This window comes from Pyrus communis, chromosome 3, assembly GCF_963583255.1.
Source record: "Pyrus communis chromosome 3, drPyrComm1.1, whole genome shotgun sequence".
NCBI classification, from domain to species: Eukaryota; Viridiplantae; Streptophyta; class Magnoliopsida; order Rosales; family Rosaceae; genus Pyrus; species Pyrus communis.
In genome coordinates, this window is record NC_084805.1 from 24,471,738 (window position 1) to 24,499,548 (window position 27,811).

At 38.5% G+C, this 27,811-nt stretch overlaps 3 protein-coding genes, 1 long non-coding RNA gene and 1 pseudogene across 4 annotated transcripts; 3 read left to right on the forward strand and 2 right to left on the reverse strand.

Annotated features, from left to right (window-relative positions):
* Positions 1-7,706: 7,706 nt before the first annotated feature.
* Positions 7,707-9,383, forward strand: LOC137727626 (large ribosomal subunit protein uL2x). Its single transcript, XM_068466450.1, has 2 exons — positions 7,707-8,209; positions 8,902-9,383. The coding sequence occupies exons 1-2, from the start codon at positions 7,770-7,772 to the stop codon at positions 9,239-9,241; spliced, it is 780 nt and encodes a 259-aa protein (XP_068322551.1). The 5' UTR covers positions 7,707-7,769; the 3' UTR covers positions 9,242-9,383.
* Positions 9,384-10,628: 1,245 nt separating this feature from the next.
* LOC137727296 (large ribosomal subunit protein uL2x) lies at positions 10,629-12,426 on the forward strand. The gene is made up of 2 exons (XM_068466161.1): positions 10,629-11,109; positions 11,875-12,426. Exons 1-2 carry the CDS (start codon positions 10,670-10,672, stop codon positions 12,212-12,214), a joined length of 780 nt encoding a protein of 259 aa, XP_068322262.1. The 5' UTR covers positions 10,629-10,669; the 3' UTR covers positions 12,215-12,426.
* Positions 12,427-12,443: 17 nt separating this feature from the next.
* On the reverse strand, positions 12,444-17,176 carry LOC137727297 (pentatricopeptide repeat-containing protein At1g30610, chloroplastic-like; annotated as a pseudogene).
* Positions 17,177-17,707: 531 nt separating this feature from the next.
* On the forward strand, positions 17,708-21,128 carry LOC137729216 (protein CHUP1, chloroplastic-like). Its single transcript, XM_068468077.1, has 7 exons — positions 17,708-18,629; positions 18,834-19,751; positions 19,861-19,992; positions 20,122-20,303; positions 20,390-20,501; positions 20,580-20,723; positions 20,814-21,128. Exons 1-7 carry the CDS (start codon positions 17,853-17,855, stop codon positions 20,892-20,894), a joined length of 2,346 nt encoding a protein of 781 aa, XP_068324178.1. The 5' UTR covers positions 17,708-17,852; the 3' UTR covers positions 20,895-21,128.
* A 248-nt stretch (positions 21,129-21,376) lies between these two features.
* LOC137729217 (uncharacterized) lies at positions 21,377-23,611 on the reverse strand. The gene is made up of 3 exons (XR_011067977.1): positions 23,427-23,611; positions 23,140-23,328; positions 21,377-21,855 (listed from the first exon to the last, which is right to left on the reverse strand). It is a non-coding gene; the product is annotated as an uncharacterized lncRNA (long non-coding RNA).
* Between the last annotated feature and the right edge of the window lie 4,200 nt (positions 23,612-27,811).

A 27,811-nucleotide genomic window follows, 5' to 3' on the forward strand; every position in this document is an offset into this window, starting at 1 on the left:
CTCCCCTCCCTTTTCGTTTCTCTACCTACCATTTTGTAGGCAACCCTCCTCATAGTATTGACGGAGTTTCCTCTCCAACCTCGCCATATGTCCCCTTCTCAAGGATTTATCCGTTGAGTGGGCTAGCTGTGGTTTGAGGCGAATTGTGGTTGTTGGTGGGTCAAAACCCCCTACAACGGGTTTGATTTCTATGATGGATGTACTCCTCTTGACCGAATATGTGGTTGAGCCGCCTTATCCGCCAAATATCTGGCGGCTCCGCCTGGGTGGCTTGTGGTTGCAGCGGGTTTCAAAGAAGTGGTAAAGTTGCAGTGGTCTTGATGTGGTCTCACTGAAGAGATGTTGATTGGTGGCTTTCTTTTGCGGATTAGTTGTAGAAATTTTGCTTATCGTTAAGTGTGCCGCTTTTTAGCGTGATGCGTTTATGTTTGTGCTCATGTTGTGTAGCGATAGCTTGTTGTGGATCTCTGTATACCGATAGGTTGATGTGTGCTTGATATAAGTTTGTTACGTTTATCGTCATTGTGACATATTTGTTCTGATGTATTTGTTTTGTTAGTAGCCGTATAGGGGTTTAATTTTCATTGTTGTTTGTGTGAATTTACCTCTACATCAAGGATTTGGTTAATGGAGTTTATGTGCCCGTGTTGGCACCGCTTGTAACTATTTGTTCATCAATCGTTTCTAATAAATAAAAAAACTGACGATTTGGGTAACAAGTGTATTCTCATGAAGAACCGTTCAATTGTTTGATGCATGTGAATGACTAAACGATCTAGAAATTGAATGATTTTTTTTTTTTTTTTTTGCAAAATATAATCTTTAGATGATGCAAAGAGAATGAATGATTTCGATTATGATGTTCGTAAGGTGAAGATATATAAATCATAAGGGGGGACAAGTAGGTTCTCTCATGGACGAACACAAGCATTATCAATAAAAAATAAAAAATCAACTGTTGTATAAACAACACAATTCGTAACTATCAAAGGGAGATAAATGATATTGTGAGTCTCTCGCACCTGTGCTTCAACTTTGCCTCGTTAGTTTTCTTAATGCATTATTCAAGATTTTTTTTTTTTTGTTTATTTTTGTTTGAAGCTTATGTTGTTTGAATATGATTATCTGTGATCGTTTATATCTTACGCAATCCCACTCCTCACAACCTTGCATGTCTTCTAAAAGTCAAACAAAAAGAATAGCACAATGATGAACACAATATGTATAACACGATCCTATGCATTATAATTTATAGGTATTCATACGTACAGGTTATTGTGCAAGTATTGGAACATGATTAATGGTATAATTAATTCATGTTTTATAAAATGAGTGTATGTACTATACCATATTAAAAAATATATAGATCGCTCACTTATAATTTATATTAATGTTGGCATCTTGTTACAGATCTACGCGTGTAGTAATTTGCTCGTTAAATGTATAGATTTAAAAAATCGAATTTACATGTGTTAGAAAACATATAAAGCTATATAAGTAACTACTTCCTCTTGTACGTGAGGTAGTTTTATTTTGTACTTTTACAATTCATATTCTTTTTTTAATTAAATTGCATTCTTTAAAAAGTAATAACGGGGCATTTTAGGTATTTTAAAAAGTTCACCTTTTTTGTCTTTTCACTTATATATCTAAACTACGAATCATGTTTGTCAACTAAAACTCATAAAATTACTATTCTAATCCTCTTATATATCAAAATTAAAGGCAAAAAAGGTTACCCACGTGTTAAGCTCAAGGACTTATGTGCTCCAATGTTACTCATTTCATGTTATCAATGTTTTAGACTTAGAGGGGTGTAGTCAAATTAAGATTTGAAAGAATTTTAAAAGACTTTAGAATCAGCTTGTAGTCAATTAGGATTTTTAAGAAGATTTTAAAGGACTTTAAAATTATGGTGTAGTCAAAGTAAGATTCAACAGGATTTGAAAGAATACATCCAAATTCAGGTGTAGTCAATTAAGATTTAAAATTCTTGGTACAAATCTGTAGGTATTCAAAATATTATGGATTTTAATGGATTTCATTAAGTAATGGATTTTGGAGGATTTGAGAGCCTATTAATGAATAAAAAGGGCTGTGAAGAATCCCATTCACACCCCTAGGATTTCTTTCTTCAAATTGACTTCTCTTTTGTCATGCTCTCGATGTTGTACTCCTACGACAACTCGTTCTCCTCCTTGGCGTCCACCTTGGCAAAAGTACATCTTCGCACTTGAGCTTGGTAGCTGCCCGTCACGGGGTTTCAAGGCCTGGCAGTGTCCACACCACAGCGCTAGTTTTAAACCCTCATCGTTTTTGTTGGGATTTAATCGCACTTTGAGCTGCTATTTTGTGCTGTCTAATAAGAGCCAAATGGCGATTAAAACCCATTTAAATTTTCGGCACAAAGTTGTCAGCTTCTGATTGCTTCCTTTGTTGAAATTTTGAAACCGTCAACAGCTGCTTTTGCTTTCTTATCTTTCCTTTTCTTCCATTTTCTCAGATTGAGAGAGAGAAAGATTCTAATCGTGGAGAGAGATTTTTCACATTGACCAGCAATTAACTCAAAACATATTTCACATTTAATCGTTGATTATGTATTTATCAATTTAGCATTTTCATTAACAAATATTGGGTGATGAGGATATTGATGTGTAGTACTAGTTTATCTATGTATAGTAAACTAGTACATGACCTTGAGCTTTTACAATGTGTTTTTGTTGTGGTTGCTTAATTTCTACTTTGTGTGTCAGCTTTCTATATGATTTATGTTGTAGGAATAAACTATAAATCTATAGAAATCTATGAAACAAGTTCATACAAATGCATAGAAATCTATAATAAAAATCTATATAAATCTACCAAAATCCATATAGATTTGTAAAGTCTATTAAAATCCTTTAGAATCTGTCACTTAAAAAAATCTATTAAAATCCTCTAAAATCCAAATTGACTACACCCCCTTAAATGACACAAGCTTATTAAGAATATTAATCTCATATTAAAAAAAATAAATAGAGACATTGCATGATTTTATAAAGAGTTAGACTACACTATATAATTACCAATTAACTTCGTGATAAAGCATTAGCTTTCCAGTTGCCCTTTCATTTCCAAACACATCGTGTATTGACTTTTTTATTTTGGTATACCAAAGCTTTCTACCTATCGCAGAACAGGTGGGCCATTTTCTCCCGGGTCGGGTTGGTACATTATTGTACGTGGCACCCCACAAAGCATGAATGGTGATCGAAGTGCCACTTCAAATTTCAAACAATACACAAAACACAAATTCCCCCTTGGATTGCACGCAGCTGGAGGAGCTTCTGCCACTTGCCGACATTATTTATTCGTGCATTTTTTTAATGTTTCAAAAACATCATCCTTTAAATTATAATATTTATATTTTATTAACATACATCAAAAGTATAACATATCAATCTCGTTATTCATTTATATTATAATATATGAAATAACATAATGTGTGGGTTTTGTTTTTGGTACCAATAAATTCTTCTAATTCCAAAAACAATAATTTATTTCTAGTACCATACTATAGTTTAAGGTCAGTTGTCTTAATTACCCTAGTTTCAAGAGAAAATTAAGAGCGTGGAGTAGAATATAAGAATATGTGATTTGTTAGGTGTTAGGTGTTTACTGGTACTTAATTAACCAAAATTGATGTTTACTTCTCGTCTGTGCACTTTGTCAGATTTGATTAACATAAAAAATATTAAGTAGTCAAGAGAAAACGTGAGTTTTCCGGACGTTGTTACAGAAATATCGCTTCACGTTTACTAATCCTTTCTTAATCACAATTTGTGATTACTAATCCATGCATGTAAATAATTCGATGTACGTGATGACACGTACAATTGCATGTGCCATTTTTTTTTTTTTTTTTGCTTATAAATTATAAACCCTCTGTAAACAGCAAGGAAACACAACGCAACGCAAAATAATGCAAAGCCATTTTACATTGGCTCGTTCACTTTAATTTCATTACAAGTCTGGGGATTTGCCATTATAAAAATAATGATAAGGAGACTAAATTTGTAGATGAAGTTTTAAAAACTAAAAGACATAAAAGTTGATGATTAGTTTATTACTTACACGTCGATAAACATGTTTATTCTTATTGGTGATACATCATTTAGTTTGTAAATTTAGTCTTCAAATTTGGTCTCCTTAGCATTACTCTCATTATGAATTTGAAAACTTGAACAACATCAAATAGATTAGCTTTATGATATACAATGTGTGCGGGTGTGAGATGATGACTTAATCTATGGTAACGTCCTTTAATTAGTGTTTTTTCTTTTTATTTTGTTTATTGACGAGTAAAAAAAAAAAAAAGAATTTGAGATTTCTTCAAATATTAAAAAATATATATATATATATAAAATGTTACCAAAACAATATATAAAATCAATAAATAATAGGCAATATCAGTTCCAACTCTAACTTTGAGTGTCACATCCGTTTATACACTTTATTTTGTTTTTTGCTACTAAATTATAATTAATTTTATTTCTTTCGAAATTCACTAGAATTAACCTAATAGAAATGATGTTAGATCTCACATCGTTCAGGGGAGTGGATCCTGTAAACTTTATATGTATATTCCCATCTTTACCTAGCACGAGACTTTTTGAAAGCTCACTGGTTTCGGGTTCCATCGGAACTCCGAAGTTAAGCAAGTTTGCGCGAGAGAAATCCCAGGATGGGTGATCCACTGGGAAGTTCTTGTGTGAGTTCCCAGAAACAAAACCGCGAGGACGTGATCGAGGCCCAAAGCGGACAATATCGTGCTACGATGGAGTCGAGCCCAGGATGTGATGGGGGCCCAGGCCGTGATGTGACAATTTGGTATCAAAACCAATCCCTGGCCGGTTGTGTGTCGACGAAAACGTTGGGCCCCTAAGGGGGGTGGATTGTTAGATCCCACATTGTCCAGGGGAGTGGATCCTGTAAGCTTATGTATATTCTCATCTCTACCTAGCACGAGGCCTTTTGGGAGTTCACTAGTTTCGGGTTCCATCGAAACTCCGAAGTTAAGTGAGTTCTCGCGAGAGCAATTCCATGATGGGTGACCCACTGAGAAGTTTTCGTGTGAGTTCCCATAAACAAAACCGTGAGGGCGTGGTCGGGGCTCAAAGTGGACAATATCGTGTTACAGTGAAGTCAAGCCCGGAATATGATGGGAACCCGGGCCGGGATGTGACAAATGATCGGTAGGGTGATGACTTTGAGTAGCCTAAGTTCAAGGTTTAAAACTTTCTAAGATAACTTTGGTAAAAAAAAAAAAAAAAGTCCAAATCGAGGTTAGTAAAAAATAGGGATGGGCACTGTATGATACGGTTTGGGAGTAAACTGATACTAGAACCAAAATTGAAAGTACCTTTTGGTTTGGTACGGATTTTTTTATTTCAAATTTTGCTACCGAAACCGATCCCATCCCGATTGACTTTGGTACCAAAGACTAAAATTACCACTTTTTTCACGTTTAAAAACCAACTAAGGAACATTATAATGGGTTGAGTTCTAATTAGCCAAAGCTAGCCATCGTGCATGATGAGTCAAACTGTGAAAGCCATGCAGACCGGCCAAAAATATACGGCTGTGAACGCGATGGCGAGACTTTTTAATCGAAACGACATAAACATAATGCATGGTGCCCCAAAAAAACCGACCAAGCCTGCCTTGCATTGTTTACACGTGGCAGCCAAATTTGTATGTAACATCTTATATGTCGGACGAAAATTGAAATAACATAAATAGTACGTGATAATTCTCATTTCTCATATGAGTATGATTATCTCTCTTTTTATTTTCATCTTTTTTCTTCATCTCTTCTCACATTTTACTTTTTATCTTATTGTCTTTATAAAAAAATCAATATAAGACGCTAACGTGATCTAATCGTAACGATTTAAGTAGAAGAAGAGAGAATGAAAGAGAGATTAGGTGGGAAGATAATCCTCCTCCTTTTCCACATATGGTGTCATATGACAATTGAGTACGGTACTAGGGAAATTTGCACATACAATCTATGGCGGACACATTAGATCATGTTTGAGTGACTGAAAACTCTAATTTATCTCACAATATCATATACCAATAGTGATACATGCGTACTTTCTATCTACAATAATGTTGTCCATGCAATATATATAATTTGAACATGCCACGTTTGTTTAGCAGCATCTAATGAAACTCAAGGTTTGGAGTTTGGAGTGGTTAGAACAAAATTTGGCGTGATTGGTGACGATCCAATAGTTAAAGAGTTGGTGCATCCCATTATAAAAGTAAGCAGTTTATTTTTTAACTTTCCAAAAGAAGGTTTGGTATTATAAGATTTTTTTAAAAGAATTTTAACGAAAAGTTCTCGGTACTATTCATTTTAATGAAAAATCATATTTTTATACTATGAAGCCAATTATAGTATTATTCACTTTATCATTTATTTTGTCTTTATCGTTAAAACTCAAAGTTTTCAAACAATTTTCATTAGTTTTTTTTTTAAATTAATACACACACACACATACACACTCAATGTACTTGTGACTTCATATACATATTAACAAATCCTACTACATGTAAGGACTTTTTTTTTTTTTTTTTTTTGGAAAGTATGATATTCATTGACATAAGTACTAATATATGTAGCCTCGTTAAAATTTTATTAGATCACTCAAAGCGAACAACTATTTGTACCGAAATTTTGTAATTCCTCTAACCATCTAGGTAATTCGTTAATGTGTAAATTTCGATGTCCAAAACGATTGGCATGATCCTGAATACAGATAAAGCTAAGCAATAGATATTTTATATAAGGAGTTTTAAGTCAATATATGAACAACTTGTACAATAATGCAATGCAATTTTTAAAATTCGGCAACTAGCTATAGCTTAAGCTGCTATATCCAGTATTCTAAATTTCTAATTTCTAGTTGTCAACTCAAATTTGGTACGCATTATTTGACCAGTTTTAGTTTACCGTAGGGTTTGGGACGCATTTAGATTTTAGACTTCTAATTGTCTGTATGCAATGATGCATGGATGCTATCTTTTTTCTCGATGGAAGAATACCCGTTTGTCATTCAAAACTCAAAAGCAGTGGAAGGAGAGTTCAACTCTTTGGCTCTGGTCAAAAGGACTCTCTCTTTTGTTGGCTATCAATACAAAGTTGATATAAAAAACATACATGGTTGACCGCCACATTAAACCTCGGGTCATTAAAATAAATACGTGTATGTTTTTGTGTTATGTGTTTTATTAATATTGAACGTCACAAGATGATGTATCCGTATCATGTAAGTTATTCTCTTTAATCTGTTATTCACATAAAAAAATGGTAAACTTAGATTTGACTGGCGGGTCAATGAACTATACTCTAAAATTTTAAATGGTTCAAATTTATTTGTTAAATTTTGTAAAATATCATTTGTGAGAGTTTGAACTCGAGATGGAGGTTCCAAACCTTTGCTCACCACATCAATTTCTTGAGGTTTCGACAGGGATATATTGAGATCCTTTAGTACATATCTGGCATTTTTCATGACCGTCCATATAGTTTGGGCCTTGGAGCCCATTGTGATCTCAAATCCACTTACAAACTTGGGTTTCCAAATTTCACAAGTTTGGGCCCAAATGTCACGTTAGGGGTTTGGAGAGTTTGGGGCCCTATAAAAACCAAAAACAAATTCTAGGGTTTTTGGAAGACCATTTTGCGCGGCCGCTAGTAGCAGACAACACTCACCGGAGCCATGGGAAGGGTCATTAGAGCTCAGCGTAAGGGTGCTGGTTCCGTCTTCAAGTCGCACACCCACCACCGCAAGGGTCCCGCCCGATTCCGGAGCCTCGACTTCGGCGAGCGCAACGGCTACCTCAAGGGCGTCGTCACCGAGATCATCCACGACCCGGGTCGCGGTGCCCCGTTGGCCCGCGTCAGCTTCCGCCATCCGTTCAGGTACAAGAAGCAGAACGAGCTCTTCGTCGCCGCCGAGGGCATATACACTGGACAGTTCATATACTGCGGGAAGAAGGCCAATTTGGTTGTTGGAAACGTGTTGCCTCTCAGATCGATCCCCGAGGGAGCCGTCGTCTGCAACGTCGAGCACCATGTCGGCGACCGTGGAACCCTAGCTAGGGCTTCTGGTGATTACGCCGTTGTTATTAGCCACAACCCTGATAACGATACTTCCAGGTCTATAACTCTATATACATTTCTCTCTGTTCATTTAATTTTCATTTCAATCTTGTAAAACCATTGGATTATTATATTCGATTACAGAGATTAGTGTATTTGTTCATTGGATTTCAATAATTGGAGCTCGAAATTTCATTGTTATTGAGATCCCCATTTCTCTTATGATTGCAATTTGCACGTAGCTATGTGATGTCTCATTTGATCACAAAAATTGTATCCCTTTAGATGATAGTTTGTTCATTTACTGAACCGGGTTGGGTTTTGTTTAAGGTTTTATTATGCAGTATGCGGTTATGCGGTTGGGTCGGTTATCGAATCAAATTTCAATTTAGAAGAGAGGAATGATTTTTCTGAAAGAAAAGAGACTGTTGTTGGGTTTTAATTATTACGTTCACGGTACTACTAATCGAATGTGATTGTCTCATTTTATTTTTGCTTTTGTTTAGAACAATAGGGCAATTGATTTTCTAACAAGAGACGTTTATTCGGTTGTATTGGTCAGAAGATTGTGAAATTAAGGGTCAGATTTCAATATTTCTGTTTGCATTATGATATAACCGAATGTGATTTCTACTGTCCATTTTTCGTCGAGTGTTGCACTTTTGTGATTGTAAAGGCTTATATGTTGGCATACTGTATTGTTTTGCGGATGCGTGTTAACAGTTGTGTGTTTCCACTGGTGCTAACAGGATCAAATTGCCCTCTGGTGCCAAGAAGATTGTTCCCAGCGGGTGCCGTGCTATGATTGGGCAGGTAGCAGGGGGAGGAAGAACTGAAAAGCCAATGCTCAAGGCTGGTAATGCTTACCACAAGTTCAGAGTGAAGAGGAACTGCTGGCCTAAGGTTCGCGGTGTGGCTATGAACCCAGTTGAGCATCCTCATGGAGGAGGTAATCACCAGCATATTGGACATGCTAGCACAGTCAGGCGCGATGCTCCTCCTGGGCAGAAGGTTGGTCTCATTGCTGCTAGGAGAACTGGTCGTCTCAGAGGACAAGCTGCTGCAAACATCTCTAAGGCAGACAAGTGATGAGATTACATTTTCGATTTTATCTACATTCGCCGTGTTTGGACCGTGTTATATTTTATTCAACACTAGTTTGGTGCATTTTGTGGAGGAAATTTTGTTTGGATGGATCCTTTAATGTCTGTTGCTTAATATATTATCCGTTCAACAGTCTCAAGATCTGCAAGTTTTGGTAATGTTGTGGTTTTGGTACATATTGAAGCTCTAAAACCCTTATTATTCAAGAAGGTATTGTATTCAATAAATGTTGGCTAAACACTGAAGCATTTTATCATACAGTACAACCTAATGTTCGATAAAATATTAACCTTGATTAAATAATAAAATATTCTTTCGGCCTCAACCCGGCCTGGTTTCTACTTTCTAAATATATAAGATAATATGGGAAAATTTTCCCATTGTCAATCGTATTGTAGATGTTGGGAAATCTTTCTAGATTTGTAAATGGTCTTGGGTGTCAAGTTCATCGAATGAAGCGGCAAATTTTGTCGCAACCTATGTGGGTACGGAGATGAGCGAGGAATGTAGGATTGATAGACCAACATCTTCGTTGGTTAGAATCTTAAACAAGGATGGATTGCCATGTCTTTCTTAAGTGGTTTATTGGAGTGGGGAATGACGCTTGGTTTGTAGTATTGGCGTCTACTTGTATTTGCTACTCCTTTTTGTTTTGTTAATCCTGTTAGCCCTATATGGCTTTCCTGATGTACTTAGGCTATTGCTGTGTTCTGAAATGCATTTCCAATTTTCCAGTTTATACCAAAAAATAATAATTGATGAAATGCGGAAAGAAATAACTTATAAATTAATAATAATATTTTGACAAAAAAAAAAATAATAATAATAATATCATGTATGCAATGTTGCCATATTATGGTCTAATGGTACTCTTCTTTATTTATAAGTAAGAGGTCTTAGATTCGATTCTTAAATAACAACACAGAGTTGATCACCTTCAAAGGAAGAAAACAAACGCAATTGTTTTAAGCTTTTTGTATTATGAATATAATTACATTGCATACTTAGAAGATCTTTCATTCAAAGCAAACTTCTTACGAACAAGCCGCTCAAGAGCTTTACGAGTTGAATATTTTTCCTTATCTTCTGAGTTTCTTTCCCAACTCGATGAAAAAATTCGAATCATTTATTAAGAACTCGTTGAGAATGATTTTGATGTAATCCTGACTTAATGAAAGTAAAAACCATTTTAACGGGTTCTATCCGGTCGCAAAAATAAGTTGCTGTTATTTTGATGATGATCGAATGACGTTGCTTTTTCCTCGAATGCAAAATGAATCTTACTCTATTTTCATTGTTGGGCTTGGACCAAAAAGGAAAATTTAACACTTTGTGCTTCATTAAGTACTGGTGCTATAAAAGCAAACAAATTCTAGGGTTTCTGCATTTCGCAGCCGCTATTCAGTAGGAGCAATGGGGAGAGTCATCAGAGCTCAGCGTAAGGGTGCCGGCTCCGTCTTCAAGTCCCACACCCACCACCGCAAGGGTCCGGCCCGCTTCCGGAGCCTCGACTTCGGCGAGCGCAACGGCTACCTCAAGGGCGTCGTCACCGAGATCATCCACGACCCCGGTCGTGGTGCCCCGTTGGCCCGCGTCAGCTTCCGCCACCCCTTCCGCTACAAGAAGCAGAACGAGCTCTTCGTCGCCGCTGAGGGCATCTACACCGGCCAGTTCATTTACTGCGGGAAGAAGGCCAACTTGGTGGTCGGAAATGTGTTGCCTCTCAGATCGATCCCGGAGGGAGCCGTCGTCTGCAACGTCGAGCACCATGTCGGCGACCGTGGAACCCTAGCTAGGGCTTCTGGTGATTACGCCGTTGTTATCAGCCACAACCCTGATAACGATACTTCCAGGTCCATTTCTCGCTTTGTTAATTTCGTTTTTCGATTTATTCATATGTGAATAATTGGATTTGCATCTACGGGTATAGGTATCTAATTTGATTCAATGAGAACTGTTATCCCTTAATACTTTGCATCTACGGGTTACATTTTAGCTGTTATTGCGCGGTAGATGGTTGGTTTTTAGGGTCATTCGTTGAACAAGTTTTTCATTAACTGTAGAAAAATGACTGTTTTTTTCTGAAACAAGGAGCCATTATTTGATCCTATTATTTATAAGGTTTTTTAACAAAACACTTCTGGAATGGTTCACTTTTAACGAAAAATCATATTTTTACTATTCACTACACCTTTATTTACCCTTTTTCGTTAAAACTAAAGTTTTTTTGGATTTTTGGTTAATTTTTCTTTATTTTTTATATGATTGTCAAATTACCGAAGTCAGGGTTTTAAGGTTGTTGTTCACACTATTAACTTATTGAGTATGATATCCTTATTCTGTATTTGGCTTTCATTCAGAACTAGTTGGGAATTGATTAGTTTTAAGCGTGCGTTATCCGTACTTGGTCTCGTTGTTCAGAAGATTGCGAATTGAGAAATGTTTTCTGTCCATACCGCAAGCTGGTTAAATATGATTTCAAAAATTTCTATTGTTTTGATCGTCCGCTCTTATTGAAATATTTTGCCTTTCTAATTGTAAAAGCGTATATATTGAAATTCTGTATGGTGTTTGGGACACGGGTTAACAGTTGTGTGTTTCTATTGGTTCTATACCAGGATCAAACTTCCGTCTGGAGCCAAGAAGATTGTTCCAAGTGGGTGCCGTGCTATGATTGGGCAGGTTGCAGGAGGAGGAAGAACAGAAAAGCCAATGCTCAAGGCTGGTAATGCTTACCACAAGTTCAGAGTGAAGAGGAACTGCTGGCCCAAGGTTCGTGGTGTGGCTATGAACCCAGTCGAGCATCCTCACGGAGGAGGTAACCATCAGCATATTGGACATGCTAGCACTGTCAGGCGTGACGCTCCTCCCGGGCAGAAGGTTGGTCTCATTGCCGCTAGGAGGACGGGTCGTCTCAGAGGACAAGCTGCTGCAAACATCTCTAAGGCAGATAAGTGAAGAGGCTTTTAAGGGATTACGTTTTATTTGTTACCTAAGTTTGCTGTTTCGGGACCGTTTTAATTTATCTCCAGTACTAGATTGTTGCATTTTTGTTCGGTTTGAACCGTTATATGCTGAGAGGAGGTTTTAACAGTCAAAACCTTTACCTGTTGTCATATGGTTCTTGTTTTGTGCATGTTGGAGTTCCAGTAAACCTTTCATTTCTAAGCTTTATTGAATGTTCAATTTACTGAGAGCTGCTTTTAGTTGTACACACGGTTTCACGTTTAGAACCCGCAGCTCCGGTTATATGGTTTCTATCAAGTTCTCTGCAAGCTGCCATAAGGTTTTGAAATACAGGGTTCAACCTAACAGTTCTGTTAACAAGAATACTACCCTCGTGAACCAACCGTACGAAAGTGTCTTCCTGAAACCTTTCTGCATTTTCCTTGCACAGCTTCAACCTCGCTGTCTTTGAGAATGCATGAAGTTTGCTGAGATTTCGAGCGGAGGAGGTGGAATCCGGAGGAGCTTTGTGCAAAACCTTTCCTTTATGTCCAGTAGCTCAACCTGTCATGAATGCAAATCAATTTTTATATAAACATTCACTCCGTACACATTGGACATTTTCGGACAAGTGACAACTATATTCCGAGAGGTGGAACAGAAGTATAAAAAGAAAGAAATGATACCTTTCCGGCTTTGCAAGCGTCCCATATCATCCGAAGATAATGTTTAGCATTGAAGTAAAACCCGTGGTGTAACATCCTTTTGTAAACATACTCGAAATCATCCCGCCTCCTTTCTGCGACGCAGGTGTTAAAAGTTTTGAAAGTGTAGCTATCTGATATTATCCGAATCTTATAATCAGATCTGCTGCTGGTATTATTCCCATCATCTAACATCTTCAGGAACAGATCTTAAGCTTTTTCAAACATTCCGTGGTCCAAGTAAGCTTTCAAGCATTATGTTGCAAGTAACGAGATTTGGGGAGCAAAAGTTCTCAATTTGTTTGAAAACATATGCCGCTTTTTCAACTCTTCCAGCTTCCAAACAAGCTTGAATTAAACCAGTGTAAGTCACTACTAGAGGCTTGTTTGCAACCTTACATATCTTCTCAATCTGCGAAGAGAAGGAATGATGGAACAAGCGATCCAACTGTAATGCATGCTGAAGTGCCAAGCCAAAAAAACATACGAAAATAGAAAATGGGAATACATTTCACTGATGTAATGAAAAAGACAGCTCAAATTACCTGCATTAGAGCTTCTTGGCACCTTCCAGCACTACAAAGGCATCGAGCAAAGTCATAATAGAGAGCGGCATAACCTACTATCCCTTGTCTTTCCATGTTGTGAACAACCGATACAGCCTCATCTATTTTACCTTCTCTCCAATGAGTGTTCACAATAACTGTGTAAATAAGGAATTGTCAATATTATCCATCTACAACGGAATATGAGGTGAGACAGTAGTCCAGTAGAAATTGTAACATACCTCTGTAAGTTAAAGCATTTGGTATAGAAATTTTCTGCACTTTCTTGAAAAACTCGTGAACCAAGTTGTAATTGCCACATGCTAACATCACCTGATTTATTAAAAACGATTTCAGGTATGCATAATTCGAAAGAGATATTCAGGGTAATTTAGCATCCTAGTACCAGGCTCATAAATCTCATAAAATCAAACAGATATGCTTCATGAAAATCGTTGTCCAGCTTGTGTCAGTTAAATTATTTATGGAGAAGCCTAGACTGGCCCAAAAAGTTGCACGTAAGAAACTCCACAGCGAGAACGGGCAGAAAACTATATAAAAATGATTGAGGGGGGCTATTAATTAAATTTACTTAATTCACAAAGTTGTACCCTGTTTCATTGACAGCTGAAAATCAAACAGGATATCTACATAAATACCAAAAAACCAGCACACACATGACAAACTAAATTCCTTAACACTGACTTAATGACAAAAGACAATGCATGGGAACTAAATAGTCGAGGCTTAGGAGATAGTCAATGGACCGGAAGAAAGAAACTTAGGGCAACTTATACCTCCAGGCTCCATGACAAGTCCATAAGTTGTAGCGGCAGGCTGTAGGCCTTGTTGCTTTAACTGCTGCAAAACCCAAAATGCTCCTTCCCATTGTTTGCGCTGAACACAAGCATTCAATACCGGCATATGCAATACATTACACCTATGTATATAGAACTCACACTCATGTTTACATCAATTTTCACCAAGTTCTACTTACTGCATGGAAGACAACAAGATCTGGTTCCAGTCGAGGATCCCACTTCCCAAGTGCTCCTGTTTTGAACTCCTTTGGAGGAGATCTCATAGTATCAATCACATCAAAAAGTTCCCTCATATGTCCCGCTTGTCCAAGAGTTACAGCAGTAGAATGATGAGCTACCAAGTCAGGATACGAGGGCATTTGTTCCTGGAGAGTAAAGAAAAAGAAAAGATAACATTGGTTGGTCAAAGTACTCTTCTTCCTTTTAACTACAAGCGTGTTTTATGAGCATGAAGCATACTGTTGAAAATAACAATTTATGTGAAATACCAGCATTGCATGAAATATATTAAGTGCCTCCACAGGTCTCCTTGCCTTTCCAAGTACATCAAGTGCAGTTGTGTATATGTAACTGAATTTCAAAAGGGGAAATGCTTCAAATTTCTCTCAGATACAATATAGTTGTTCAACAAGATAATTGATAGTCATGTGAATAGAGTAGTAACAACTAGCAGGAGCCACTTGATTTCTAATTTTATATTACAAGATAAACAATCGCAAGCAGCGTAGTCTAATAAGGTAAATGAGATTACTCTTCAAAAACTCTTATTTTGTACCATCCACTAATTGTGACAATTTCTTAAAAGAAACTGTGTTGTAGCACTACGATTCAAGCCCATCTAAATGCTGGAATGATGAAAGGGAGTCTAAAGCTTCATGATATTCATCATTTGCCATAGTTTACTAAGAAGGAGTGTATGCCAATCTTTATACTTAATGCTCTACTATTTTCTCAGGGAAAGTACCTGAGCTTGTGGGATTTGAAGCCTTCACGCATTTGAAGCCACTCAATGACTTGTAATACCCGTCTCCAGTTTCCTAGTTTTCCAATAATTGGATAACTCTCAATATTGAATGATCTGTGAATCTGATTTGTGCACTTCGCATCATCTTTGAAAACATCCACTCAGGCATGTCAATGTCTGCACCATTCAGCCTGTTAAAATAGTTACTCAACATTAATGAGATCACAAGAATTCATAACTGCAATACATTAACACTTGATATGAGATATTAAGTTTGGTAAATCACACAAGGGAAATAGAGAAAAATCCAGAAAAAAGGAGCAAATTTGCCTATCCTCAACAACAAAATCTTTTTAGCACACGACTGTCCCCCTCCCAAGTTGTTATAACAGGAAAGAAACACTTTATAAACTCACAATGATCGTTCAGCAACCCAGTTTACAAATGGAATTAAGTATAGAGTCAAGTGTAAAAAACTACAACCACACGACTATCACGTTGCATAAACTCCACCTAGGAAACAGTATATTAAATATTTTTTTCTGAGTGGATTGACGAACCAAAAATTATGCAAAACATAATACAGATGGCTATAGAAGGCCAAACTTAGCTTGACTTCCATGATGCTCTATACAAAGAAAACGGTATTATAGCCAGCATGACATACTGAACAACTCACTCATATGCCATACCGCCAATACATTTAAACCATTTGATCCACTGAAGTACAAGGAATTGTAAACGCCTAAAATCAATAATGTCAGTCTTTTTTTCTAAAAAGAAACAAAGTAACACTAAACTTGTCATCAATAATTGTAAGGCCAATTTCATCAATAAAAAAAGTAATTCTTCGAATATAAGAAGAGGAAAAAGGCATAGAGAGCATACCGCTTTGCTAGCTTCTGGATTCTCTGCTCCATTTCCATTTGTGAAACTCGTGGCTTGTCCATAATATCACCGAACTCATCAAAACTCTGCAATGCTGCTCTTTCAACCTCCAAACTATTGTCATTAAATCTGTTAGGGAAATCCCTACCACTCTTAGTTACACTTCTAGGAACAAAACCTCTATCAGTGGCTTTCTCCGCATTGATGTGGTTCCTCACAACTCCATCTTCATTTCTAACACCAAATTTCCTTCTTTCAACGGCATTATCCATTCCATTGACTTGTAAACTCTCGGGCCATCTTTTGCATTTCGTGTCATTGTACTTTTACCTTTGAAGTCTACTTCTTCTTCTAGCATACCAGTAACTCTCGGACCATCTTTTACATTTTTTGCCATTGTACTTTTACTTTTGACGTCCAATTGCGGTTCCACCCTACTAGTATGTTTTGACCATCTTCCATCTCTTGTCTCTCCCCTCATCATCTTCTTTTCCTTCTCATCCTTGTTGCTCTGTCTATTATCATATTCATCCTCAAACCCTCGTTGCCCTTCACTCTTTTCTGCAATTCTGTTTCTATTTCCAAGCGACTCATACCGATTCTCAACTTTTGACGCCTTGGCTCCCCCAATTTTGCATCCTTTCCACTACCCTCAGACAATAGTCTCCTGGAAACACCTCTATTCCTCGAATTATGCTTCGAATTCTCTTCTTTCGATTTCTGCTGCTTATCTCTATCACTTCTAAGCCTAACAGTCCCCATAACCTTCAAGTACTGATCAAATGACGGCTTAAATTCAAATTCTTTCTCCAAAATTTCAGACCCTTCCTTCGACACAGCACTAATAAAAGTTCTAGAATTTACAAAATTAATACCAAAAACCCGATTCTTCCTCGCATTCTTCTCATATAATCCAACACCGAAAACAGGTCTTCGAAAAATCGAAAACCCAGATGAAGGAAACGGCTTTGGGGACAAATCGTGACAAAAATCCCATTACTCTGAAAATTGGAGACACCCAGTCGAGCATTTTCCATAACCAACTCCACCATTTTTCAATTCATCCAACAAATTTCACATATCATCGTTTAAACTTCGAAACTTTCCTACTCAGATGCTGAGCTACTGAGTGAAAAAATTACCGAAAATACATAGAGAAGAGAGAAGAATGGAATTACAGAGGAGACAAACTACGAACTTGAAATTGAAGAAGCAGAAGAGCTACGAGGAGTCGCTACAACGACAGCAGTCGGAGAAGAAGCTGAATGTCGTTGGAGATACCCATTGAAAACCCGGGAATCTCAACGAACATTGATCGAAAACGAAGAGAATATTGGGCCGGGTATAGGCCCAATAAGTGGTCCAGAGCCTGATTTATATTTGAATCAAGGAAATTACAATAAAGCCCTAAATGCGGGGCCTCCGAGGCACAGAATACGACCGTTGGCCACGTAGCTCTTGAACCCCGGAGAGGCATTCAAATTTCAAAAATCGAAAAGTCGGGACAAATAAAGAAAGCAAGCTGCCACTTTTCTCTCTCGCACTAGCTCTCAGCTGGTCTTGGAGTTAGAGCTTTCAATTTTCAAGCTTTTATATCTTCCTTTTGGAACAAAAGATTTGAACTTTATCACCCCAGTTCATCACTTTTGGTCGATTTTTGGAGCGTCCCATGCTCCAATTGAGTGCCAATTTTCAGACATTTTTCTGTAGAAGTTTTGGTTTTTCACAATGAGAGAAGAGAACCCATCAGAAACCAGAGCAAGATCGATCAAATTTTCCGACCAAAACCAGGTTCCGAAGTGTTCGAATGCGAAGGGCGGCAGCAATTCTTCAAGATTGAGGTCTGCTTCCTCATGGGGTTCTCACATTGTCAAAGGGCTTGCAGGGGACAAGAAGACCAAGGCACAGCCTGCAGTCACCGGCAAGAAACCGCCGCTAACAGGGTCCGATTCGGCGAACCAGAAGATCCCTCTTGCACCAGCTCAGTCGCGCGTCAAGCGCTCGCTGATTGGCGATTTGGCGTGCTCTGTGAATGCCAATCAGGTTCATCCTCAGATGTATCCGACTCACCGGAGGCAGTCGTCCCGGGACTTGTTTATTGAGCTTGATCATTTGAGGAACTTGCTTCAGGATTCTAAGGAGAGGGAGTTTCAGTTGCAGGCTGAGTTATCGGAGTGTAAGCGAAACCCGAGGGTTTTGGAGCTTGAGAGGCAGCTTGAGGTGAAAAGGAGCGAGCTTGATGATTTGGCTCGAAAAGTTGAGTTGCTAGAAGAAGAGAAAACTAGTCTCTCAGAGCAACTGACATCGATTTCAGAGAGGAGTGAGGAAGTGGTATTGAAAGGAGAAGAACACGAAACCTCGGTCACAGCAGCATCAGGGAGTGTGGAAATGGAGGTTTTAGAGTTGAGGCGTCTGAACAAGGAGCTGCAGCTTCAGAAGAGAAATCTTGCTTGCAAACTTTCTTCTGTGACATCCCAGTTGGCTTCTCTGGCAAAGGCTTCTGAGGTAGTATCAACTTCTATGGAAGCACTTCTACTAGAAGTACTTTTATTATAAGCACGTATAAACTTCTATCAAAAAAGTACAAAGCGCTTGGAGTTTCTCGTTTTATCTTTAGCAACCAAACACATTAATTGATTTTGTTTTCATTAATTTTACTGGTTTAGCTTTGTTTGCTTACTGCAATTTTGTTGTATTGGTTATCATCAGAGTGACATCGTTGAGAAGATCAAGGCTGAGGCATATGTGCTAAGGCATACGAACGAAGATTTGTGCAAACAAGTTGAAGGTTTACAAATGAGTAGGTTGAATGAGGTTGAGGAGCTAGCCTACCTGAGGTGGGTGAATTCATGTTTACGAAATGAGTTGCAGAACTCATCCTCTACCACAAATTCTGATAAGACATTAAGCCCCGCTTCGATTGAGAGGAGTAGTAAATCTGATGGAGCACTGTCATCTAGAAGCAGCAAGTACTTAGAATACAATGGTGGAAAGAGATTGAATCTTATAAAGAAACTAAAGAACTGGCCTATGGCTGACGACGATTTGCCTAACTTAGAAAGCTCAGACGAGGAAGCAAGAAGTCCGAAAAGAAGACACTCAATAAGTGGATCAAGATTCTGTGCAGAAGACTTGGTGCAGACGAATAAGAGAAGGCAGTCTGATGGTTTTATGTGTATCCAAGAAATTGAGAAACATACAGAACCAGTAGTTTCTCAAGAATATGATTTGGATATGCTTCATGGATCACAGTTCTTCGGAAATTGTCACGAAATTAACAAACTTCCATCTTGCTTAGATGTTGAGAAAAGGGCCTTGAGAATTCCTAATCCCCCTCCAAGGCCTTCATGTTCCATATCTAGTGGAACCAAAGTGGATGGTGCTGCCCAAGTTGCACCACCACCACCTCCACCACCCCCACCACCTCCTCCCAAGTTTGCAGCGAAGCCTAGCACCACAGGAGTGGTACAAAGAGCCCCACAAGTCGTTGAGTTTTATCATTCACTGATGAAGAGAGATTCTAGGAAGGATTCTTCAAATGGTGGAGTTAGTGATGGCCCAGATGTTGCAAATGTTCGCAGTAGCATGATCGGAGAAATTGAGAACCGATCATCACACTTGCTTGCTGTAAGTGCTCACTTGCCCAGTTATTTATAATATTTGTCTGCTTGAACTTCGTTTCTTTTGAACTACTAGAACAAATCCTTATTGCTTGTAATAACCATTTCCTTTGCAGATAAAGGCAGATGTTGAGACTCAAGGGGAATTCGTGAATTCGTTGATAAGAGAAGTGAACAATGCAGTTTATCAAAACATTGAAGATGTTGTGGCCTTTGTGAAGTGGCTCGATGACGAACTTTGCTTTCTTGTAAGTTTGATCTCTCTCATGCCCAGAGTAACGATTTTACCATAACTGAGTGTGGAAAATAACTTCACTCACACATCTCTTTGATAAATTACTTTGATGTGTGAGATGCTAATTCCTTCCTTTGAAAAGGTTGATGAGAGGGCAGTCCTAAAGCACTTTGATTGGCCGGAAAAGAAAGCCGACACACTGCGAGAAGCAGCATTTGGCTATAGAGATCTCAAGAAACTGGAGTCTGAAGTGTCTTCTTACAAGGATGATATCAGACTGCCTTGTGATATTGCACTAAAGAAAATGGTTTCCTTGTCTGAGAAGTAGGAACCTTCATGGCTCTTTTCATAAGACGATCCATCTTTTTCCTAGTAATTAAACTTACCAAGTGTTTCCTTACCTCTCACAGAATGGAGCGTACCGTTTATAACCTTTTGCGGACAAGAGAATCGTTGATGCGTAATTGCAAGGACTTCAAAATCCCCACAGATTGGATGCTTGACAATGGAATTTTAAGCAAGGTAGACTTTGATATTCTCTATGAACGAATAGCAGACGCCTTTGTGCATCACATATCTGATTCGATGCTAGTCTTGCAGATTAAGTTTGGCTCAGTCAAGTTGGCAAAGATGTACATGACAAGGGTGGCTATGGAACTTCAGTCAAAGGCAGCAGCGGAGAAAGATCCTGCAATGGATTACATGCTGCTTCAGGGAGTGAGATTTGCATTCAGAATTCATCAGGTTAGCAGTGCAAGAACGAAAAAAGAAACCCGGAATTTTATTTTTGTATGAAGTTTAGATGATTGAGATATGTTTATGCTTGATATGCAGTTTGCAGGGGGGTTTGATGCAGACACAATGCACGCGTTCGAGGAACTTCGCTACCTTGCTCATCTTCTCAACAAAAAGTAAAGAGACAAAGGTGGTGAAAGCTTTATGGAACATTTTTGGCTTTATGGAACATCTCAGTACGCTTCATACGGAAAACTGTATACGTTCCGTAGTAAGCATTCTGGACAAGACAGCATAATTCGGCTGTAGTTTGTGTGACGAAAAATATGTATACCTTGTTAAGTTGTTCGATAAGAATCATACAAGTTATTCAGAGTTTCATACTCATCTAAAAAAAATCACATATTTTTCCAAGTACTTGCCTAGACCTTACTGTTATTTCGAGATTGTGGTGACGATGAGCAAATAACATTTGAGATTGTGGGGAAGTTGGCTCGAGTGTGATAGCGGTGAATGTGACAAACAGCCAAGTAGTTGTTGAGATTGCAGCGGTCTCCGGTGATGGAGATGTGAAATCTGCTGGATATCATCGGTGTGGTGACAGTGACTTGGGGTGAAGGTGTAGGTAGCAACTTAAGACATTTGAGGAGTAGCGGTAGCAATGAGCTGAGGTCATCGGTGAACCCGAGCAGTAGAAATAGGGATGCCAAAGAAGGGAGCAGCAGTAGTCCTGGCACTAAGCGCAGTAAACATAGATAATCACGAGGTCTCATATCCATTGGAATGAAAGTTAAAACAAACAGATCAAATCAATTGCAATTGCAGCTTTCAAATCGCGCATACATTTAATCAAGGACATCAAAACCATTACGAATCCAGTAAAAAGTAAACTAATTTGATTCGCCAATACTCAGAGCTCATTTTCATTATAACACTCGTAATTCACAACAGGTTTTGCAGTATACTGCGAAAAATTCGTACATTCTTATACAAAAACAGTTCCTGCAACTGTTACATGTCTCAAGTAAATCAACATTTGAAGGCGTAGCCGTCATCCTATGTATCCAAGTCCCTAATCGTCACGTCTGATATTCTCCATACTGTGGGTAGTTGTCAAATTTGAACAAAAACGAACTGTACACTGCAGAAGTGAACAAGTCAACGTTAATCATCTGCGATACCATTCAAAATTCCATACTGTCTTCTCGCAGCACAAAATGACTTCAAAAGCATAACAAGAAAGATGTTATGGATCTTGTATAGGTTCCCACATTGGTAGGCTTTGCAGTGCCACCAAAAGAATCACTGTTTGACCGCAATACATTGCTAACATTTAAAGATACAACGGCAAGTCTTCAAAGATTTTGGTAAATCCAACGAAAGAGCAGATATCTATCACCCTATATAAGAATGACTACAAGTATAACAGCTTTGCCTATTACCTGCACAGTATTATTAATGAATCCAAAACATCACCACTCACTTTTCTCTATGTTTTGACAAATAAAAGCAATACCTAAAGGTTGGCTGGATGATCAATGCAAATTCGTTGAGGTACATCTTTCCTTAGTACCCAACTTGACACATTTAACTTTTATCCCCTTGTTCATTTTCCGCCGTACCATCCATCATCTATTGTCAAGGTGAAATGAAAGAGCTTAATATTTCTGGCTTCATAGAAGTCTAATGATTCACAGGACTGCCTGATATGAGGGCTAACAAGCTCATAGACTGCCTATTATCAGGACAAATTAATCCCGACCTTAACTGTTCAAGCACTAGGGATGAGGGCTATATGAACTCATAGACAGCCTAGTATCAGGGTTAATGCAGTCACGTTATACTATAAACACACAGAGTAAGCATAGAAGTCTAATGCCTCAAAGGACTGCCTGGTATGTGAACAAAATTACCCCGACCTTGACTGTTCAAGCACGAGTACGAACTCATAGAAGCCCTAGTATAAGGGTAATGCCTTCACTGAGTCATCCCCTCACCGATACAAAGCACAGGGCATACACATCCACGCCTACGCTAGATATATGCAGAAAGTTCTGATTGCAAACTGATAAGCCTTCAGTCAAGACTGAAGACACAACAACAGCATAATGTAGTTCAAATAAAGCCACCCACATCCTCTTGTTTCCGTCAGTCACGACTAAAAGTACCCTGTTTCCCAACTCCTACACACATTCATCTAAAATTATACTATCATCGACCAAATCAGAATGAAAGGCTGAAACACTTATCCGACTAAACTAACACAGAGAATCCAGTGGCACGGAAAACCTATCGAATTATATCGAAAAGAATGCGGACATGAGATTCTTAACAGCTTAAGGGTTCTCCAGCAACAATTACCAGACTGAAAAATCAAAGTTTGGGATCAGTAGAGTAGTCATGAGAGCAGTGAATTGAGAATCACCATTGCAGTGGCTCCTGGGCTAGAAATCTCAGCTCCGCCGCAAAGCTATCAAAACGAGCCGCCGCAGACGTAGTAAAAGATTCGACAAGAAGCAAGAACTGCTACCGCCATGTACGCAGCACACCAAATTCCAGCCCCCAACAACAAATTCAGGGCATCGCAGTAGGCCATATAAATCACCAATCGCGCCTGAAACAATAAAAAAATCGCATAAAAATTACACAAATAATACATCAAAAAACAAAACTTTAACATAATCAGAGGCGGAATCGATCGTAATTTCATACATCAAATTGCGTAGAATCGATTGGCGCTTCTAGTTGGGATTTTAGGGGATGATTGTACTGAGAAAAGCAGAAGATTTGATGCAACTGCGATGCAGAAAATCGGAATCAGCAGAAAAGGGGATAAGTGGATAGAGGTTTTAAGTTAATAGAAAAAGGGTTTTTACAGGCGGCAATTATGAAATCGGGTTCTATGGTTGACAAAGGAGTGGGCTTTGGAGGTTCCGCAATGTTTAAAACATGGCTTTCAAATGTGGGCCCGTTACTTGGAGCCTAGTTTCTGAAAGCGTGTATTACAATTAGACCGCTTCAATTAATTTTTTTTTTTTCGAAGAGCAACTTATGTGGACTGATTTATTGTTACGTGACGTCTAGGTGACTGAAGCATCATCGTCAATTTTTTTGGTTGAAAAATAGGGCTAAAAAAGAGTCCCAAACAAAGCTACTCAATAATAAATCTAGACTAGGACATCCAAGTCGATCTTTATGAATAAAACTAACTAAACAAGGAGTTGGAATATGACAACAAAAATTACCTAAATCTAAATCAAGACTATAGAACTGTCCGTCACAAAGTTCTTTTTTTTTCTATAGATATGTCAAAGTTCACATTGCCAAAATCTTGAAAGCAATTGTTAATTTGTTATAAAATAACAAACATTGTGCTACAAATAGAAAAAAGATCCTCAAGTGATCTGGACCTTTGAAATTTGACCAACGGTTGAAAACATAGACCCCTTTTAAAAGTTATAATAACTTTAGCCGTTGGATTAAATTTCAAGGATCCGGATCACTTAATTTACAAATAAGCATTCTTGTTTGACAGGTGTTCCAAAACTGTGGAATAAATACAAAGAGAGTATTCCGAAACAAACACATTCACGAGCAACATTTTTCTTCTCATTTTTGTCGCGTCCAGGAAATAATATCAGGACCTTTCTTCAAACAGCATTACTTTGAATTTCAGTATTTTATAGAAATATAAAAGGAAAATGTATTATTTAAATGGTTAAATTTTGTTTATTTAAATAAATGATTAATCTCATTTTACTACCTTCAAGTTTCTTGATTTTTAATATTTGTTACATGAAGTTTTTTTATCCCAGAATAGTACATAAAGTTATAATTTTGAAACACTTTTATACATCTGTTAAGGTTGTTAAATTTGCCGTTAACTGATGACGTGGCATTCACGTATACAATAACTGAGCGCTACTTGGATATTAAAAAAATAAAAAAAAATAAAAAAAATTTTAAAAAAAAAATTTGGTCTTCTCCCTCACCCCTTTTGACCCCCCCTCCCTACTCCTCTCCTCTGTACCCACCCTTCCCCCTCCCTCTTCGACTCCACCCGAGCCCCGACTTCCAGCCTCAGCCGCCACCAAATCTGCTCTCTCTCCTATCTCCCTCACGCAGTCTCACCATCCAAGGACTCCACATCAAAAAACCCCAATCCTAGATATCATTCGAAACCCTACAACAGCCCTGCCGTGAAGTTGCCGATCGCCCTCGTGAAATCGTCGTTCCCATCGCACAGCAGCAGCACCTTGTAACCGATCACAAAGTTGCATTGAGGTAGAAGAGGGTCGTTTGCCGTCTTGACCAACTTGTACTTGTGTTCTTTGATTCAAATTTTGAAGATGCATCTAACCGACCTCTTACACCGATCGAGGTTCGAAGCCTTGATGTTTCCGAGATCAATTCGATCGACATCGTTATAATATCTACAGATCTGATTTCTCCTTGCGGCTGAAGGGCGCAAACTCATGTATATTGGTTAATCAAAAGCTATAACTGTAATATGATGATTGGGAATGTGAAAGTTGGGGTATGTTTGGGTGGATTTGGGTTTGCACGGATGTAAAAGATGTCGTGACGAAAGGCTCAGTGGAAGAGCTGAGTCCTTGACCGATCTTTGTCATCCGGCCTTTGCCATGGCAGGTCAAAAAAATCTGAATAAAAACGGCAATGGTGGCGGAGATGGATTTGAAGGCGGCGGTGAATGAGCGGAGAAAGGGTTTTGGGTGAGGGGAGTGTAAGAGATTTTGGAGGAAGAGGATTTGGGTGAGAAGAGAGATGTTTTGGGTGCGGCAGCCGTAGTGATGGTGGAGAAAACAAGGGATTTGGGGGCTCTGATGAGCCTTGAGATTGTGAAGAGGCTGCCATTTTGGTGGTTTGAGTTTCAGAGTGAGAAGGTGAGACTGTGTGAAGGAGATAAGAGAGAGAGTAGATTTGGTGGCGGCTGAGGCTGGAAATCGGGGCTCGGGTGAAGTCGAAGAGGGAGGGGGAAGGGTGGGTGCAGAGGAGTGAAGGGAAGGGGTGAGGGAGAAAACCAAATTTTTTTTTTTTTTTATTTGTTAATATCTATGTCGCGTCCTTATTGTCCACATGGATGCCACGTTATCAATTAATGATAAATTTAACAGCAACCTTAACAGATTTATAAAATTGTCTCAAAATTATAACTTTATGTACCACTCTGGGATGAAAAAAAAATTCCATATACCAAATATTGAAAATCAATAAATTTTATGATAGTAAACTGAAATTAATTCTTAAATAAAATATTGTAACGACTTTTCCCATAATCAAGTACATTCTTAACAAATTTTATCACATGCCCAATTACATTTTTCTAATCACCTGCATAATTTTAAGCATGACACGTGTGTCGGCACAAGGGATATTGAATTTGGTCATCGCATTAAATATTTTGATTGAGGCCATTTTCTTTGGATTTGGATCCTCTGAGCCAATGGAGAGGATCCTCCTGACCAATCATTGTAAACCGTTAGATTTTTATCCAACGACTACAAATAAGATGATGCCTTTAAAGTTATAATAATTATAGATGTTGGATGAAAATCTAACGGCCCACAATGATTGATCAGTAGTATCCTCTCCATTGGCTCAGAAGAGGATCCAAATCCATTTTCTTTTTAAGAGGTAGAACAAAATAGGGTCAATTATATAAAATTACCTCTATTATTGGGTCAATCACAGTTTCATACCCCATATTTAAAAAACTTTAATGTCATACCTCATTTACGAATTTTTTACAATTTCATACATTCCGTTAGTTTTCTGTCAATTCTTCTGTTAAATAGAGACGTGGCTTGAGACGGAACTCATTCTCTATTAAAAAATTAAATAAATATTAAAAAACTAAAAAAAAAATCATAATGTGTGTGTATATATATATATAATTTTTTTTTTTTTTTGCATGGGAACCTACTCCTTACCCCCTCACCCTTTCTTCCCCCTCCCATTTTCCCCAAACCCAAACCCAGATCTCACCCACCCTGCTTTTTTCTTCTCTGCGCCGATCATTGCCCGAGTCCCTAATCCCGCAGTCCTCCTCTCTCACCATCTTTTCTTCGCCGGACTCCGCCTTCACCAAACCGGGTTAACCGGCCCTCTCTCTACTCCAATACCACTTCTGCCCTTTTCCCTTGCCCCTCCAAACCCTCAAATCCTTCCCTTGCCCCTCCAAACCCTCAAATCCCTCCCCCCCTCCCCGCCACCAAGATCCCGAATTTACTCTCCAGCCACCCCATCGTCGTTAAATCCGACGCCATACCTTACTTGTCTGAAACCCTTTTCGACTCCTTCCATTCCCTCCAAGACGACGCAGAGGATGCCACGGCTGTGATCACGCATGTGGTTGGGTGCAAGGGTCCATGGCAGTGATCGTGCAGGTGGCGGGGTGAGAGGGTGGGTGCGGATTTGCTGGATCTCTCGACTGACTCGAGCTTGAGAAGCAAGGAGAACGCGGTGGGTAAGTTGCTCAATTTGTCCAGGTGCGACGGATAGAGGGCGTTGAGGGAGGTGAGGCATGAGGGGCTGGGAGTGGTGGATATGATTGTTGATGTGGCGGAGACTGGCAGCAAGGAAGAAGGGGTGGGTGGGATCTGGGTTTGGGTTTAGGGAAGACGGGAGGGGGGTAGAAAGGGTGAGGGGATAAGGGGGTGGGTCCCCCATGCAAAAAAAATAATAATAAATGATGTTTTTTTTAAAGTTTTTTAATATTTTTTTAATTTTTTAATAATAAATGGGTCTCGTCTCAAGCCACGTCACTATTTAACGGAAGAACTGACATAAAATTGACGAAAGGTATAAAATTGTAGAAATTTTGTAGATGAGGTATAACATTGAAATTTTTAAAGATAGGGTATGAAACTATGACTGACCCAATAATTAAGATAATTTTATATAATTTACCCAACAAAATAACACAGTTGAAGCATAATGCTCGTTATGCATTGTAATGTATGTCTCATTTTTCTCACTTCTTTGAGACCAAATAATAATAGTATACAACTCAATGCTTTAGTTCTGACATAATTAATCGTAATTCGAAATTAAGAGTAGTGCATACTGTGATTCAC

Excerpts from the sequence above, each read along its gene's own strand:
- LOC137729216 (XM_068468077.1), top strand. The coding sequence starts at position 17,853 with ATGAGAGAAGAGAACCCATCAGAAACCAGAGCAAGATCGATCAAATTT. Across the intron at positions 19,993-20,121 it reads ATGACGAACTTTGCTTTCTT|GTTGATGAGAGGGCAGTCCT; the intron begins GTAAGTTTGATC and ends TCCTTTGAAAAG. Across the intron at positions 20,724-20,813 it reads TTGCATTCAGAATTCATCAG|TTTGCAGGGGGGTTTGATGC; the intron begins GTTAGCAGTGCA and ends CTTGATATGCAG.
- LOC137727626 (XM_068466450.1), top strand. The coding sequence starts at position 7,770 with ATGGGAAGGGTCATTAGAGCTCAGCGTAAGGGTGCTGGTTCCGTCTTC. Across the intron at positions 8,210-8,901 it reads CCTGATAACGATACTTCCAG|GATCAAATTGCCCTCTGGTG; the intron begins GTCTATAACTCT and ends TGGTGCTAACAG.
- LOC137727296 (XM_068466161.1), top strand. The coding sequence starts at position 10,670 with ATGGGGAGAGTCATCAGAGCTCAGCGTAAGGGTGCCGGCTCCGTCTTC. Across the intron at positions 11,110-11,874 it reads CCTGATAACGATACTTCCAG|GATCAAACTTCCGTCTGGAG; the intron begins GTCCATTTCTCG and ends GTTCTATACCAG.